We start from the raw sequence: 17,323 nt of genomic DNA on the forward strand, positions 1-17,323 counted from the left end.
AATATTGGCGTATGAAGGAGGCTCCTTTTCCTTTTATATTATCCTTGAAATGCAAAATTTCCAAAAACCTTGTATATACGTCGACGCGCAATTTAAAAAGGAACATACCTGTCAAATTTCATGAAAATCTATTTCCGCGTTTCGCCGTAAATGCTCAACATATAAACATTAAGAGAAATGCCAAATCTGTCGACTTGAATCTTAGACCTCACTTCGCTTGGTCGATTAAAAACTTGAAAATTATTTAACAACTAGTTTCGATCATAGGTCATTTTCAAGGATATGCATTTGCAAGTCTACCTTAAAGTAGTCATGAAAAAATCGATTTTATAGTTCTAGCTTGTTACCTCATGCGGAGTGTTCCGTGGTCTAGTGGATAGAGTGCCTGCGTAGCAGCATAGAGATCCCGGGTTCAAACCCTCCCAATACCAAACGTTTTTTAACCAGATCACTCCCGTGTTATCGGATGGGCACGTTAAACTGTCGGTCCCGGCTGAAGTATGACAGTCGTAAGGCCCATTGACGGCTTAAATTATATATTCAGGCGGTGGGACCTTCCCGCAAGGGACTCCCCACCAACAAAAGCCATACGAATTTACTTTTACCTCATGCATATGGAAAAACGCACCAGAAATCATGCAGGCTTTTCTTTGGAGGGCGCTGGATAACTCATTTCTTGACGTACAGCGCATGAAGATATATCGTTCCAAAGTTGAAAAAACGCTCTAAATTTCATAGATTTAAAATTGCTTTGTATCTCCTGCACAAAGAAAGTTATAATGGAATGAAATTTGAACAAATTTAGAAAAAAAACTTTTTTGGGCTTTTGAAGGCTATAACTAAAAAAAAAGCGTTTTAGAGTAAAATTTTATAGAACAAAAATTGTAGAGGAAGATTATAAAAATATTTTCTTCTGAAGCAACGGTTGAATATCTCAAACGGTTCGATCAATATTTGGCGTCTTTTCATCCAAAGACCGTTTTCGGTGAACAGGTGACGTCAGAATGCAACGATGTGCAGTATTTGGTGGAAGTTCGCAACATCACTCAGCGCATCGGTGCCCTGGGCGATCAGCTGGAGTCGGCCAGTCAGCTGGCAGAGCCGCGCGAGAATGCATTCGTGGCCTGCGAACTGGCCGCACACACACAGGCCAACCTCAGTCAGGCCTTGGCCCGGCTGGGTCGGGTGCGCACCTCCACCACACTGCCTAGTCTCAGCACGCTGCAAGTCAGAGGTTGGTCGAATTTAGTTCATCAAGATCAAAGTTGAATAGAATAGTTTTTTTAGAAAAAATATACAGGGTGTTTACGAACTCTCTACCAATACTTCATAGTGAGGTCCACGTTATAATGGCAGTGAAGAAAGATAGGAGAAAAACGTTGCCAAGTCTCTCTGTTTTGCCACTGAGTGTACACAGCTGCTACTAAATTCATCCCATCAAATTTGATCTAATTATAATTATAATTTCCTTGATAAAATAATCAATTTAATGTCAATTAATCAAGAAAATATATTTTTCCTAAAGATACATTGAAAAGGGACCATTTCTGCACTGATTGCAGGCCGCAAAGGATCACTTTTCCGCACTAGTGCGCAAAGTGCGTACTCCAGATTTGCAGCATGACAACGCAAAATAGTTAGTAGGTTATATGGAGCACCAGTGCAGGAAAATCAAAATTAAGTTGGTAACACTCATAATGAGGCCCACATTATAATGGCAGTGGAGAACAGCGTTGCCTTGCCATTATGTGCCTTGATTATAGTCATTATTTCAATGCTTACATAAGATAAACCCCCTTCAAGCAGTCAGATAAATTTTCAATTGAATCACTAATCATTATAGTTCAATTATTATTATTCAATTTTAAATAAATTAAGGTTTTTATTAATAATAAAATTATACAGAAAAACATTTGATGGATTTCAGGGAATTTTACCCATAATTACCCACTTTTCATATTCAATGGTAACTGTAGGAAACATTTAATGTGAAATACATTCTGAGTAGATTTTTGCCCACACCTTCTTCTACTAGAACTCCCAGTGTCGCTCTGGGCCGGCTAGACTCAGTCAGCGTCTGGGGTGGGCCGCAGCAGGGGACAGGAGTCTAGGTGGGGTGTCCGCCAACCACCCTCGTTCGAGTCGGGGGTTGAAACAGGGCCTTGAGTACTTTAGAGAAATATTTCCCTCTTTTAGGTAAGAGGGGCCGTGCTCTCGCACTGCCAAACAGGGTTGGGTGTGGAGTGAAAGGAGTAGGATCGCTGCGGTGTCCGCAGTGAAGGAGGTCTCTGTGACGGGAATAACGTTCCCGATTGCCACAATGTGTCCTCTTGTGTGTCTTAGATCTATTAACTGGAGTCGGTCACCGGGTCACTATTCTCGGGAACCGGGTGTTTTCCAGGGCTCCGGATTGAACTCGGGGTTCTCGCAAAGGCTTTCCCTAGCCTTTCTTGAGGTCCTCTTGCGATTCCGGATTGTATCGACAAGCTGCGGGAGCCCGCGCACCGTACTTCTCTAAGTCCTAATCCTCGGGCACCGGGTGTCTTCCTGGGGCCCGGATCGATCTCGGAGTTCTCGCAAAGGCCTTCCCTAGCCTTTCTCGAGGTCCTCTTGCGATTCCGGATTGAATCGGCAAGCTGCGGGAGCCCGCGCACCGGACTTCTCTACTGAGCACCAAGTCCAAGTCCTCGGGCACCGGGTGTCTTCCTGGGGTCCGGATCGAAGTCGGGGTTGTCGGAAAGGCTTTTCCTAGCCTTTCTCGAGGTCCCCTTGCGTTTCGAGGTTCCGGCGATGATGTACCACCACGTAGTCAGGTTTTAACCAAAACCTGACGTGTCGCTGCTGGTTGTAACAGGCAGGTTGATGCCCAAACTCGTTGAAAAAGTCGAACAACACTCGTCCAAGTGTGTGTTGAACTGCGGAGCTTCCAGTGTCTGAGATTAACCACCTTTAACCTCAGACACAACTCCCGGTCGTCGAAGGATTCGGAGTACACTCAAGGCACGAGTTGTACTATGTTGCTAGCTGCGCGCTGCTTCCTTCACTCCTCTGTCGACCGCTTGCACTGGACTTCCGAACTAGACTGACTGCCTGCCTGCCTTTTACGAGCCTCCCTCAGTGGCCGAGATGGAGGGGGGTAAGGATGCGCATCACCGCTGAGCGGTAGCCCAGCGGCTGGCTTGCTCGTTGACCTCTGTGATTCCATCAGAGATAACCGAGCGTCTTATAACAAGCCCTAAACTCAATTAACAAAAACTCAAATACATCGTGACAACATGCACAAAGTTCGTTTGCTGCACTCAAGAAACCATCATTGAGCACTCGCCTACGGCTCGTGCGTAAACGTTTCTTTCGGTGCAGCAAACTGTCACTTTGCGCACTAGTTGCACAAACAACTATTTTCATGATTTGATTCGAAAATTTGCTTTCATAACTGAGATCAGATTTTTATTTTTATACAAACCTGAAATGGCGGCTAATTTAAAAAGCTGTGATACAACAATCTGAATTCCAAAACAACAGAAATTGAGTTATTTGGTAGTAGTTATTCTATTACAATTTTTCTTTCTAAATAATAGAAAAATAGATATCCTATTCAAAATAAATAATTCTGAAATAACCTTTCAATATTATTTATACCGGTACGAGTAGGTCTAACCTATACGTGTAGGCTAACTGAAGCATGGATGAAGTCTAGGATGGTTAGTTATCAACTTTTAAAATACAATTTCAGGTAATTTAATTTGTGTTTCTCATACGGTAATGTCTAAAAATTATTTCATTGTTTCAAAAATACATTTCAAATCAATTATACGGCTTGTGTACTCAAATATTTTGATTGAATAAAGAAAAAAATGGCGGCTGAGAATTGTTGTCTACCTTTGTACAGTCACTGTCAAAAGTAAAAATAAAATTATTTATGAAAAAATGAACATTAAGAATAAATTTGATATTAAAAAAGCTGTTGATGTCCGTGGTGGGGGTGTGCTGTTGGTGCTTCACCCAAGGGCCAATAAGGAAAATGTTTTGGGTGATAAGGTCCTGCAACATCCAAACATAAAGGTAAGCGAGCCACAATCCAAATTGCCAAGAATAATTCTGTATCACGTCGCTGCAGATATAACTGCTGCTGAATTGGCAAACGATGTATTTGAGAGAAATCTCGATTCATCGTCATTGAGTAGGGAAAATTTCTTGAAAAACTTTAGGCCGATGTTTAAAATAGGACCGAAAAACAAAAACATCGTGCACTGGGTAGTGGAGTGCACTGGTGAATTAAGAAAAGAATTTATTAACAAATCGCGGATTGGTATTGATTGGAGGGTGTGCCGAGTTGGAGACAATGTTGCCGTCTCTCGTTGCTTCAAGTGCCAAGAAATTGGACATATCAGTAAGCATTGCACTCAAGCACAAAACACCTGTGCTCACTGTTCCACTACAGGACATGATGTTAAAGAGTGCCCTAATAGAGACAAAAAGCCCTCATGTTTAAATTGCCGCAATGATAAAAAAGCTTTCGATCACAAAGTAGGTGACAGAGAGTGCCCTTCCTATCAAAAAGCGCTACAACAAATAATTGATAGAACTGATTATGGAATCTGAAAGAAAAATATTCAATATACTGAGGATAAATAAAAATAATAGTGATAGTAAAATCAAGCAATCAACCCAACACAAAATGATTACTTTGAATTCTATCCTTAACAAAATTGATAGTTTCTACGTAACAATTAATACTGATAAAAGTAAGATAAGTCTGGTTTATAATTTTGGTGAGAGGGTTGATGTTATGATATATTTTACAAAAATAGGAAATAGTATTAAAACATCCAAAGGACTCTCTCTGCTTAGAAATAAAAAATATTTCTCTCTTGAAGAATGGAATCACCTGAATGTGTTACGAGATTCTAATTGTATAAGAGTTTTGTTTTCTGATAAAAACATTCATATTAAATGATGGTGAAAATGGGGTACTTATCGATCTTTTGAATAGAATAAATGATTGGAGTAAATTCAATCACCCTTTGATTATAGGAATTGATTCTTTTAACAATCTTGGTGAAACTTATTTTGATATTCCTGCCACTGAACTCTTGAGTACTGTCATAGGAGCTAGAGATTTGAAGTTTATTTTTTATTATCGAGGTTATTGTGAAATTAATTTTCTTAATATACCTAAGCTATCTGATAGTCCGGGAGTTGAGTACCCTGTGGGATTCTTTGAAGGTAATAATAAACGTGAAGCATTCATAAACTCTATGATTGAATTACGGACCCTACTTCAAAACACTGATAACGAAAATGCTAAAATATAAAAAATATTCTTCTTAGGATCACGCATAGAACATGTCAATATCAGGTGATGAACTAATAAGCGTCCTGAATAACAATATGAACATCTATGATAATAATTTGAAAAGATTCCTATTCAAAACAAACTCTAAATACCGAATGGGATATTGCTTGGAGCAGGGTGGAAGTTACGTAGAATTTCAAGAGGATACTTTAAAATTCTCTACTAAAGAACGATATGTTTTAGTCACACGTAATACTACACTTATGCTGAATAGCGAATTAATAAAAACTATAAATAGAATAACTCTTCATGAGTGTAAACTTCCTAAAATAAAGTGGTATGACGGTGTTCCCGGCTGTGGTAAATCTTACTTTATAGTCTCGCATCATGAGCCTGGCAAGGATGTAGTACTCACTCAAACACGGGCAGGTATTAAAGCAATCCGTGAAACTGTCTTTGAAAGGTATGGTCGAAAACATTGTAATCGTCTTAAGCTTGATTACAGGACAGTTGGCTCATATATAATAAATCATAATCAGAATAAAACATACGATAGAGTTTTTATTGATGAAGCTCTACTTATGATTCTTTCATATATAGTGTGTGAAAGTGTTATCAAGTTCATCACCGAATCTTGTTTTAATCTAATTTATTTTGTGAGTTTTTGCACTATCGAGTCAAAATTTGTTCTGTCTTATATAAGACAGAACACATTTACAAGACGAAACACAGTTTATCAGATCAAAGTTGGGTTTGTTCGCCATAATGAGATACTTTGTTTGCCATAATACCGTATGATTTAATGATTGATAATTATTTTTCTAAAACACAAGAATAGGTAGATAGTAATCTGTCTACAATTATCTTACAACTTAAATGATATACTCTTATAGCCTAAAATAATTGACAATATGATCTAATGACATTACAGATTCTATTTGATTTATCTTTCATGTGGTTTATCTTCCCACTATTATTCATTACTTTTCTGCTCTCACTTATCAATATATTATTGGATCTCTCTCCTTTCTCCTTCTCTCTCTCTTCTACTCTCTCTCACACTACATTTTCATATTTTTTCTGCTCCCAATTTATTCTATTTACCTGAAGATTGTCGTGATTGCTCTTATCTGTTATCTGTAATAGTGGACTCGGTTCACACTATCTTTTATTCCGTTTGACTCTCGCATTGATCGACATCCTACAGTCTTCTAGTTTACTGTGTATCTAATCTTGAACTGAAATACTTTTGATCTGTCATTCGTTTTCTCTTTCACAATTATTATCACAAAAACCGAATTAGAACCTCAATTTTATCTTTTAGGAGCCGAACAGCTCAAGCCTGTAGCTAGCGTTCCGACTCATTGCTTACTGCCGTACATTACTTTGTTTTTTATCTCTCCATTTTAATATAGCGTTATCTTATCTTAGGCTCGACTTCTTCACTTGATTATTTTCTTCTTCTATCTCTTATGATTTCTATATTTCTTCTATCATTTCCTTCTTTGTGTGTGTGTGTCAGTATGAATGTGGTAAGTGTCTTTTTTGTAGCTTCTCATTGTTTCGCCGATTCACCCCCCACTTCTGCCTTGCTGCTTCGTCGCAGCCACCTTGTCTATACAGCAGGATGACGGCGCGGCCGCGCTGAGTGTCGGCGATTCCCTCAAGCGGGCATTCTCTCCTTTCCCGGATCGACTTAAGATCGCTCATGTTAATGCGCAATCCCTTCTCTGTCATATAGATGAATTTAGGCACACTTTCGAGGGCAAAGATTGTGACATCATTCTTGTATCCGAGACCTGGCTGAAACCGACAATCCCTAATCGACTTGTTGCACTCGAGGATTATGTGCTCATTCGGAATGACCGGTTACACAAGAATGGGGGAGGGGTTGCCGCGTTTGTCAAGCGTTCTCTGCTGCCTGTTCATAAGTTTTCCTCTGATACCTCCCGTGCAGCTAGACCTGAATACATGTTTATTGAGGTTAAGTGTAACGGAGTTAAAATGTTAATAGCAGTTTGCTACAGGCCGCCTCATATTGGGTATATGTCAGAATTTGAGGAAGCACTACTTGAGCTGATGGTGCCCTATGAACATGTGGCTATCATGGGTGACTTCAATACTGACTTACTTGGACCTGATACTCATGACAAAATACAACTGACCACTATGTTTTTTGCGAATGGTATGACCTTGATGCCTCTCCAAGCTACGCACCATACATCCACTTCAGACACATTGCTTGATCTTATTGCAGTTTCTGATGTGAGAGCAGCTGTGTGCCATGGGCAGATCCCCTTTCCAGGCCTCTCTGCAAATGATATGATATTCCTAGTTTATAATATTAAGAGGCCTAAACCTAAACCAAAAATAATCACTTATAGAGATTACAAGAATATAAACTACCACAATTTGTTCAATGATGCAATTATCCTTGACTGGTTACAGATATTCCAAACTAACAATGTTAATGTTATGTTGGACATTCTTAACCACAATATAGTTTCTCTTTTTGAAAAACATGTTCCTTTAAAAAATCGCAGAGTAACCAGAGATCCTGCTCCATGGCTCACAGATGAGATACGCCAGCTAATGAGGGATCGAGATTATTGGTGCAAAATTGCAAGAGCTTCAAAAAGCCCCAATGATTTCAATCATTATAAGCGTTTGAGGAACTCTTGCAAGCAAACAATTAGAAATGCGAAAGCTACATTCTATTGTAACTTGATCTCCTCAAAGCGATCATCAACTTCATCTCTTTGGCGTGCTCTGAGGGAGATTGGGGCTGGCAAGGAGAGGCAGGTACCGACTGTAGCTCACTCGCTGGATGATCTCAATGGCTTCTTCACTGACATCCCTATGGGTTTGGACCAAGCTCGTGCTCACTTTGACTCTCTGCCTGATTTTCATCCCAATGAGGACTTCTACTTCTCCAATGTCACGGAGCAAGAGGTCTTCTTGGCTGTTCATCGAGTGAAGAGTAATGCTGTTGGTGCAGACGGTATCCCGATTAAGTTCATCAAAATTATCCTCCCATTTCTCACCCATTTGATCAATACCTCACTTTTAACGTCCGTTTTTCCTAATGACTGGAAGCTATCCATAGTGATTCCCTTGAACAAGATCCCTAACCCTCTCTCTCCATCTGATTACAGGCCTATAAGCTTATTGTCTGTTTTGTCCAAGGTTCTGGAAATTATCGTTCACTCCCAATTAAGCTCATTTATCCATGGTTCTGGATTGATTGGTGACTTTCAATCGGGGTTCCGTAGTGGTCATAGCACCACCTCTGCACTCCTGAGAGTCACTGACGACATTCGTAGGGCTATGGATGGTAGAGAGCTAACAGTTCTAGTCCTTATAGATTTTAGTAAGGCATTCGATAGCATTTTCCATCCCACTTTACTCTATAAACTCAGAAACTTAGGTTTTTCCAACTCCACTGTGGCATGGGTGAGGTCCTATCTTCAGGGTCGGTGTCAGTGTGTGAGAGTCGGGGATGCCTCTTCACGGTGGCATGAAGTGAACAGAGGAGTTCCTCAGGGTTCGGTATTGGGTCCTCTGCTGTTCAGCATCTACATAAATGACGTGACAAGCACTCTACTCACGACCAGACATCACCTGTATGCCGACGACTTACAAATATACTGGCACTGTAAGAAAAATGACTTCGACATCACAGTTGATGAAGTCAATGCTGACTTGACTCGTTTGGTATGATGGACTGAGAATAATGGACTGAAAATTAACGAAACTAAATCAAAATCAATAGTCATAGGTTATTCAAGACTTTTAAACACACTTGACATAACTAACGGACCATTTATAAAATTGAATAACATACAATTGCAATACAGTTCTGATGTGAAAAATCTAGGACTTACAATGACAAGGACTCTTGACTGGACCAGCCACGTGACTCAGACTTGTAACAGGGTCATTGGGGGGATTATGACATTGAAGAGGATCTCTGACTTCATTCCCTTTTCAATGAAGGTTATGTTGGTCAAGACTCTGATCTTCCCGATCTTCAACTACTGTGACATTGTGACTCTTGACATGACAGTTCAACTTCTGCAGAGGATGCAGCGTGCACATAATTACTGTGTTTGCTTTATCTTCAACCTGAGACGTGACGACCATGTGACCGAATACTTTAACAGACTTGAACTTATGAAGCTGCGTGAGAGTAGATCACATCATGCTTTGTGCTTCCTCTATAAGATATTGAAAACTAAAACCCCTAAGTATCTGGCAGTAGAGTACCGTTACTTGGGTGACTTTGGTCGTGGAGGAACACGGCATGGATCCCATCTGCTGGCTGTCCCAACACATAGGACTGTTATGTACAACAAGTCGTTCCTTGTGACAGCCTGTAGTTTGTGGAATTCTCTGCCTGCTGAGCTAAGGCTTGTTGAGGGACATCGTTGGTTCGGTGCGGCAGTCTTGCTGTGGATCAGAGGTGGTGGACTCGGCTGGAATGTTCACTAAATCTTAACGTGTGTGTGTGTGTGTGTGTGTGTGTGTGTGTGTGTGTGTGTGTGTGTGTGTGTGTGTGTGTGTGTGTGTGTGTGTGTGTTGTGTGTGTGTGTGTGTCCTTTCTTCCTTCTTTAATTTATTCCTCTCTTTCTTCTTTTTCTTCTATCGAAATGATCTATGGATTTTGAACTGACGTTTTGACGTTTCTTCCGTTTTCACTTTTCAGTTTTCTCTTTTTCTTATTGTATTATTTTCACTGATTCAAATTAGAAAGAAATTTTGTTTTTTTCTTTCTTTCATTCGCTATTTGAAAATTTTATTATTTTGAAAATTGTTTTTTTTATCTTATAATCTTTGTTGTATAGTGTTTTAGTTTTACTTAGAATTGTATTGGAGGGTTAAGTGTAAGAGAGGGCCGGCTGCGCCCTAACTTCGCCCTCCTAGGTTTTTAATAAAGGCAGCTAATCAATCAATCAATCAATCATATTTTCAATAGTAATGGCTATAAGTCTTACATAATTGGTGATACCAGAGTAACAACCACAACAAATTCTTGCATTGAGCACATTTTTTATAAAAATTCAGGCAACCATTCTATGTCCATTAAAGGAGCTATATTTAGGACAACCATAACTGACCACTAAGCGGTTGTACTGAACTTGGTGAAGGTTAATAAGGATAATAGAAACGTATTGATAAACACATTAACTAGAACCAACTATCATGCACTATTGGAACGCATAAGGAATGAAGATTGGGAAGAAATCTATACCGTGAATGGAAGCATTGACACTATTATGGATAAATTTGTCGATCGTTTGACCAGTCTCATCAATCAATGCAGGAAGGTAAAAGAGATACCTAACAGACTTCGTCCCCTGAAGCCCTGGATATCTGAAGGCATCATAAGATCAATAATCACGCGGGACAAAATGCATTCTAGACTCAGAAGAGATCCTAATAACAATATCTTAAAGAATGAATATAAAGTTTATCGTAATGGTTTGAATAAGATCATAAATCATGCAAAGGAAGTCTACTATAAAGGGAAAATTGAAAATTGTAATAACAGCATGAAGTTGTGGAAGTGCATAAACGAAGTTATAGGTGAGGACAGTATCAACGGCAAGAGTACTGAACTTGATGCTCAATCCCTCAACAATTATTTCACAAATGTGGGTAAATTACAAGCTCAAACTCTCAATATCCCTGATAATACTGGTGATCGATTTCCTGCAATACAGATCGATAACACGTTTTTTTATGAGACCAACGTGCCCAGTTGATGTTGAGGCAACTATTAAAAATCTAAAGAACAACTGCAGTCCTGGTATTGATAGTCTAGGTAATATTACGCTGAAGAAAATAGCCAATTTTATATCTCAACCTCTCGTTCTCATTTTTAATAGATGCTTTGAGGAGGGATATTTTCCCGAGCACCTCAAATCAGCCAAAATAAAACCTCTATTCAAACAAGGTGACCTGACTAATCCCTGTAATTATAGACCGATTAGTCTTATCAGCAACCTTGCTAATAATGGAGAAACTAATAAAGTCAAGAGTTGTTTCTTTCTTGAATCTTAACAAAATAATCAGCAAGAACCAATTCGGTTTCCAAAATGGTAAAAGTACATCTGACGCTCTAATAAAATTCGTCAATACTTTATCTGATAAAATAAACTCTCCAATAAAAAAACTATTGCGGTCTTCCTGGATATACGCAAAGCTTTTGATACAATACCTCATAATACTTTGTTCAATAAACTGGAGTCCTATGGTTTCAGAGGAGTCTCGCTTAAATTGTTCAAAAGCTATCTGAGTAATAGAACCCAGTCCCTAACCATAAATGATCAATCTAGTGTAACTAACTTAACTTCTTATGGTCTTCCTCAAGGTACTGTACTTTCTCCCATCCTTTTCATACTCTATGTAAATGACTTTTTAAATTTAAGACTTCTAAACTTAACTGTGATATCCTTTGCAGATGATACTGCAGCTATTTTTCACGGTAATTCATGGAATGAAGTTCATACCATAGCTGAAAATAATATGCTTTTAATCAAGAAGTGGTTAGATAAGAATACCTTGAGTTTAAATATTGAAAAAACGAATTACATAACTTTCTCTGCAATAGAGTAGGACAGCCCAACGAGAATCAAGATTTGAGACTCCATTCTCAGTGCAATTTAAACTTGGGTAATTGTGATTGTCCCACCATTAAAAAAGTCAATAATACTAAGTACTTGGGAATCATAATTGATGAAAACCTTAAATGGGATGTTCATATTAAATACATATGTAGAAAAATTAGATATTTATCTTTTAAATTTTACCAAGTTAACAGAATTCTTAATAAGAACCACCTGAAAATGATGTATCATGCTCTAGTCAAGTCAATTCTGCAGTATGGCATAGTTGTTTGGGGAGGCTGTTTCAACTGTCATATTGCTGAATTATTTGTAGCACAAAAACTGATAATCAAAACTATATTAAGCAAACCCAGTCTCTATCCAACGCATATGGTTTTTAGTGATTTTGAGGTCATGACTATACGTCAATTATACATAAAAACCGTAATTGAGTACTTAATAAAATATAGATCCGATTTTCCTCACAATAAACTGAATAGTTAGTCATGTCGGTTGAACGCATTCTTCTCAAGATAGGAGCGTGTAAGCAAAACATTGAAAAATACAACTATTAAACCACCCTCATCCCTTTAGCACAAGGAGTAGGGACTTTTGATATGTTCACCCTCCAACTGGTCCCAACAAAGCTGCTAAGTCAAATATTGTGTTCAAAACATTCTCTCCAAATTCCTTTGTCAATTGGTCTATTTTTGCATAGCTGAAGATATCACACTCAACACTGAAGCTGCTGCAACAGTCGTGGAGATGTGCGTAAACTTGTGAAATGATTTGAGGTCATGACTATACGTCAATTATACATAAAAACCGTAATTGAGTACTTAATAAAATATAGATCCGATTTTCCTCTCACAATAAACTCTACACTTAATTATTATAATCTAAGGGCCACTGCTAACAAATATGTAACCTATAACACTAATATTGAATGTATAAGGAGGCAGTTAATTTACATAGGTACTAAAATAATAAACCTCATTCCAAATCACTTTCTCATGGACAATAAGATCAGCGGAAAAATTAAACTGGATATAAAAAACTGGACATACAGTAATTTCTTCTTCCATTTAGATATATGACTCGAGATTTCTGCTCCAGCATTGTTTTTTCATTTTTCAGTGGACTCGCTTACCTTTATTTTGAGTACTTATTCCTCTGTTTTCTTCCTTCCCCCCATTTCTCCCTTACCTTTTTCCCCTCATTTCTTCTCTTCCCTTCTTTGCCTGCCTATTACATGGGAAACCATAGTTGGCTAGGTATCTGCCTCTCTTTTTTTCTCTTCTCCAACACACCCAACCACAAAGCCCATGGTTTTTTATATTTGTAACATTTTATTGTGTTTTATTTGTTTCATAATTCTTTGTAATTTTGTTTTGTCTTGTTTTGTGTGTTTTTAATAAATTGAAAATTGAAAAAATATTCTGGCAAACAGACAACATTGCAAAGCTAGAGAGAGATAGCGCTATCTGTTTTGTTGTATGATAGAAAAGGACAGCAACAGTATTGTCAATCGTACACTGCCATTATAACGTGGACCTCACTATAGGACATTGTTCCTGGGTGAAAAACATATCTAAATATCATATTTAAATTGTCCGGAATTCTTCAGTTACTCACACAGCGGCCATTTGGATTTTGCCACTTATTATTGTTTTACTAAATAATGGTTAAACATTCGAAATTTGAACTTGCACAATCATTTATAACAACTAGACAAACCTACAAAAAATCATGATAATTTTTCAAATTCATAAAACAAAATGGCAGTCATTTAAAATGTTGTTTCTTAAATAACTCAGAATTTGAAAAATTAGAATGATTTTTTGTAGCTTTGTCTAGTTGTTATAAATGATTGTGCAAAGTTTCAAGTTCCTATGTTTAACCATTATTTAGTAAAAAAATAATAAGTGACAAAATCAAAATGGCCGCGGTGTGAGTAACTGAAGACTTCCGGACAATTTAAATATGATATTTAGATATGTTTTTTACCCAGGAACAATGCCCTAGAGTATTGGTAGGGAGTCCCTAAAAACACTCTTTATATACATGGATCTCGTCAATAAAATATAAGATAACATAAAACAAACATCATAGAGTGGATTATAAATCGCATTCCATGACGCATGCAATTCAACATCTCAATGTAACTTGGTAAAAAATCAGCAGCTGTGTAGACTATAAATCGCATGCCTCATTGCATGCCTCATTGAATGCAATTTTATGCACTATTAAATATAGGATGCAAAGAACTTATAACAGCTTGTCTGGGCGCCTAGATGTCTTCTGGTTTTCTCGCGCTAAATTCCGGAAAGCGTTATATGATAATTAAATCTTGTGTAAGAAAAATCTGATCAAATAAATAGTTGGTGTATCAGTGTGGATGTGCATTTTATGGTTTGGGACGTCGTTCAGTTATAAATGTTATTAATTCTATTGATAAAAGTTTTGTTCATTATTTGTTATTATATTCATTAATTTTTATAAGTTTTGGAATTTCGAATTCTCAATTTGTTTTATTTTCGGCTTATCGTCTCCTCCGAAAGACGGGGTGGCCGTATCTATGTGATTGTGCTGTGGTCAAAAACTTTTGACCCGGTCGAGATTCGAACTCGGGTTCTCTTGATTATTAGACCGGCGCGCTATCACTTACTCCAACGAGCCACCCAAGTTATTAATCATAATAACTAGTAGTTCTGTGAACAGTAGACCTCGCGCAGTTATAAACCACAGCCTCCTCTTATACTGTCAGAGTAAATCCTGTCTGTATGTCGTGTCGGCCAGATAAAGTGTGAAAACGGCTAATGGCTGTTGGGGTTGGTGTATCAAAAATGCTAACATCAAAAGCTAACCTCGTTTAAGAGATACTGGCAACAGGTCAGCCCGAGTTGAAAGCAGAGAAAGGTCGAGAGAAAATACCAATGTACCTAGAATACATTCGAAATACTTTGCTACTTTCAGTTATTAATTGCATGCGACATTGCATGCAATTAATAATCCACTCGACAGCTGATTTATGATGAATAATTCTATAGTCTGATTTTTACGGTGATATTGGCGTTCGAAGGAGACTCCTTTTCCTTATGTATCATCCTTAAAATGAAAATTTCAAAAAACCTTCTATATACGTCGACGCGAAATTCAAAAAGGAACATGCCTGTCAAATTTCATGAAAATTTATTGCCGCGTTTCGCCGTAAATGCGGAACATAAATATAAACAAGAATCTGGTGTGGTACACTCACACAACTTTCCTTGCTCATTTATCTATAAGCCTCATTAACGAGGATAATTTAGGGAATAACATTATGCCGATTGGCGGCTAAATAATTAAAACTACGATTATACTATTGTGATTGTGTTCAGAGTACATTTTGAATTATGAAATTTGAGGATTTTTTAAAAGTTGTCAAAACAGCTGTTCTACAAATAAAATATCGACATGTGTTCTTTTGAATAAACTGCTCTACCTACCTACCTCACGCACGAGAAGGAGGTTACAAAGTAAATTTCTCAAGGATGGGTTGGACCCCCTGTTAATTTCTCAGGGAGGAGACTCATGCCAGTTAATAGAGCTGATATATAACTATACAGGGTATGAATTTGTAAAAAATCGGTCAAGTCATTTTTGAGAAAATCGTGATAGTAATTCAACAAAATTCATTATTCTCAGGAATATTACGGAGCTCCTGCAATTTTCCCAGAAATGAGACTCATGTCAGTTGATAGGGCTTATAAATAGCTATCTAGGGTATAAATTTGAAGAAAATCGTTGGAGCCGTTTTCGAGAAAACCGTGAAAAACATGGTTTTTAGCCATTATCCGCCATTTTTTCCGCCATTTTGAATTGAATTTTATTGAATTTCTTATTGTCGGATCCTCATGGTATAAGGACCTTAAGTTTAAAATTTCAAGTCAATCGGTTAATTAGGAATGGAGTTATCGTGTTCACAGACACACACACACACACACACACACACACACACACACCACACACACACACACAGACCAACACCCAAAAATCATGTTTTTGGACTCATGGGACCTTGAAACGTATAGAAAACATGAAATTAGGGTACCTTAAATTTTTTGGAAAGCAATACTTTCCTTACCTATGGTAATAGGGCAAGGAAAGTAAAAATAAAAACATAAAGAGAAATACAAAACCGTCGACTTTAATCTTAGACCTCACTTCAATGAATAAATAGTTTAATAGGATATTGTTTACCATTACTTTTTTGTATGAATTCCAGAACCGTGTATAGTGAACCTAGAGACGACAGCGATTCTGAGCACAGTGGACTACCACGGCGCAGCGCGCACCAATGGCGGGGACCCCATCACAGCCCAAGTGACCAGGCTGAGTGAGGCAGAGCAGAACAATGCCAACACCAGTGCGACGAGTCACAACGAGCAGCACCATGCCATCACCATAGAGACGGAAATAGTCGACAACGAGGATGGCACATATTTCATTAGGTTCCGACCGAATTCGGCTGGAAAGTGAGTATTTATGGTGAGGTTCACGTTATAATGGCAGTGGAGAAAGATAGGAGAACAACGTTGCCGATCCTCTGTCTTCACAATTCAATTCTTTATTGCCAGAATTTAACAATGCAACAAATAAAGGTTAATAAATCAACACTTATTACTAGAAAATAAAATAAAATAAACTACGGAGAACTAAATACTAATTTTTTTTCAGGCACCACCAGCAAAAGAAAAAGAGTTTGACCGCTGGTGGGAGTCGCAAAAAGTCCGATTTAAAATAAAAACTAAAAACAAAATACAATTTACAGTACAAAATCGAGTTGATGACAAGAAAAAAAAAATACTTCACTGCAAAAAACAAAAGAGTGATAAAGAATTTTGAGAGAGAGAGAGAAAAAAAAAGATTTTCCAATAGGAAAAATTCAAATAAAACAGAGAAAAAATATGACTACAATTCAGGTCTCAGGAATTACAAAAAATAAAATAGAGATTGCTTTATAAAAAATATATAAATATAGGCTATTATTACTACCAGGGAAAAAGGTTCCAGGGAAAAGAAATACTTTTCCTTAATCGAATCCTCTATTCCCTTTAAATCTACTCTTTGATGAATATCAAATGGAATTATATCAATAAATCTAGAGCTCATATACATCAACTGTCTTCTTAACATGCTCAACTTAGAATCTACAATGCCTTCTAATATCGCGGCACCGAGCTTTGCTCGCTATTTTTATTTATTGATAAACAGAACACAATTCTCTAAAATGATCGTGTTTATATTTTACAGCTGGCTTATACGTCAGCTTATGAATTTCGGGAATGCGATATTTTGATTTTCCACAGAATCACTCGCTCGCTTTTTACTATCCACAGACGACGAAAGTCTCAGCTGCTCCAGCCAAGGATGAATT

At 37.8% G+C, this 17,323-nt stretch overlaps 1 protein-coding gene across 2 annotated transcripts in view; it reads left to right on the forward strand.

Moving 5' to 3' along the window:
* Window positions 1-17,323, forward strand: part of LOC111055620 (tripartite motif-containing protein 3) — an 81,382-nt gene that overhangs the window by 42,340 nt on the left and 21,719 nt on the right. For both annotated transcript variants that reach the window (XM_039440749.1, XM_039440748.1), the window contains 2 exons: window positions 994-1,234; window positions 16,172-16,421. In XM_039440749.1, coding sequence (XP_039296683.1) covers window positions 994-1,234; window positions 16,172-16,421 — 491 coding nt within the window. The remainder of the gene's footprint in view (window positions 1-993; window positions 1,235-16,171; window positions 16,422-17,323) is intronic.

The sequence above is a fragment of the Nilaparvata lugens genome, chromosome 14, assembly GCF_014356525.2.
Source record: "Nilaparvata lugens isolate BPH chromosome 14, ASM1435652v1, whole genome shotgun sequence".
Classification (NCBI taxonomy): Eukaryota; Metazoa; Arthropoda; class Insecta; order Hemiptera; family Delphacidae; genus Nilaparvata; species Nilaparvata lugens.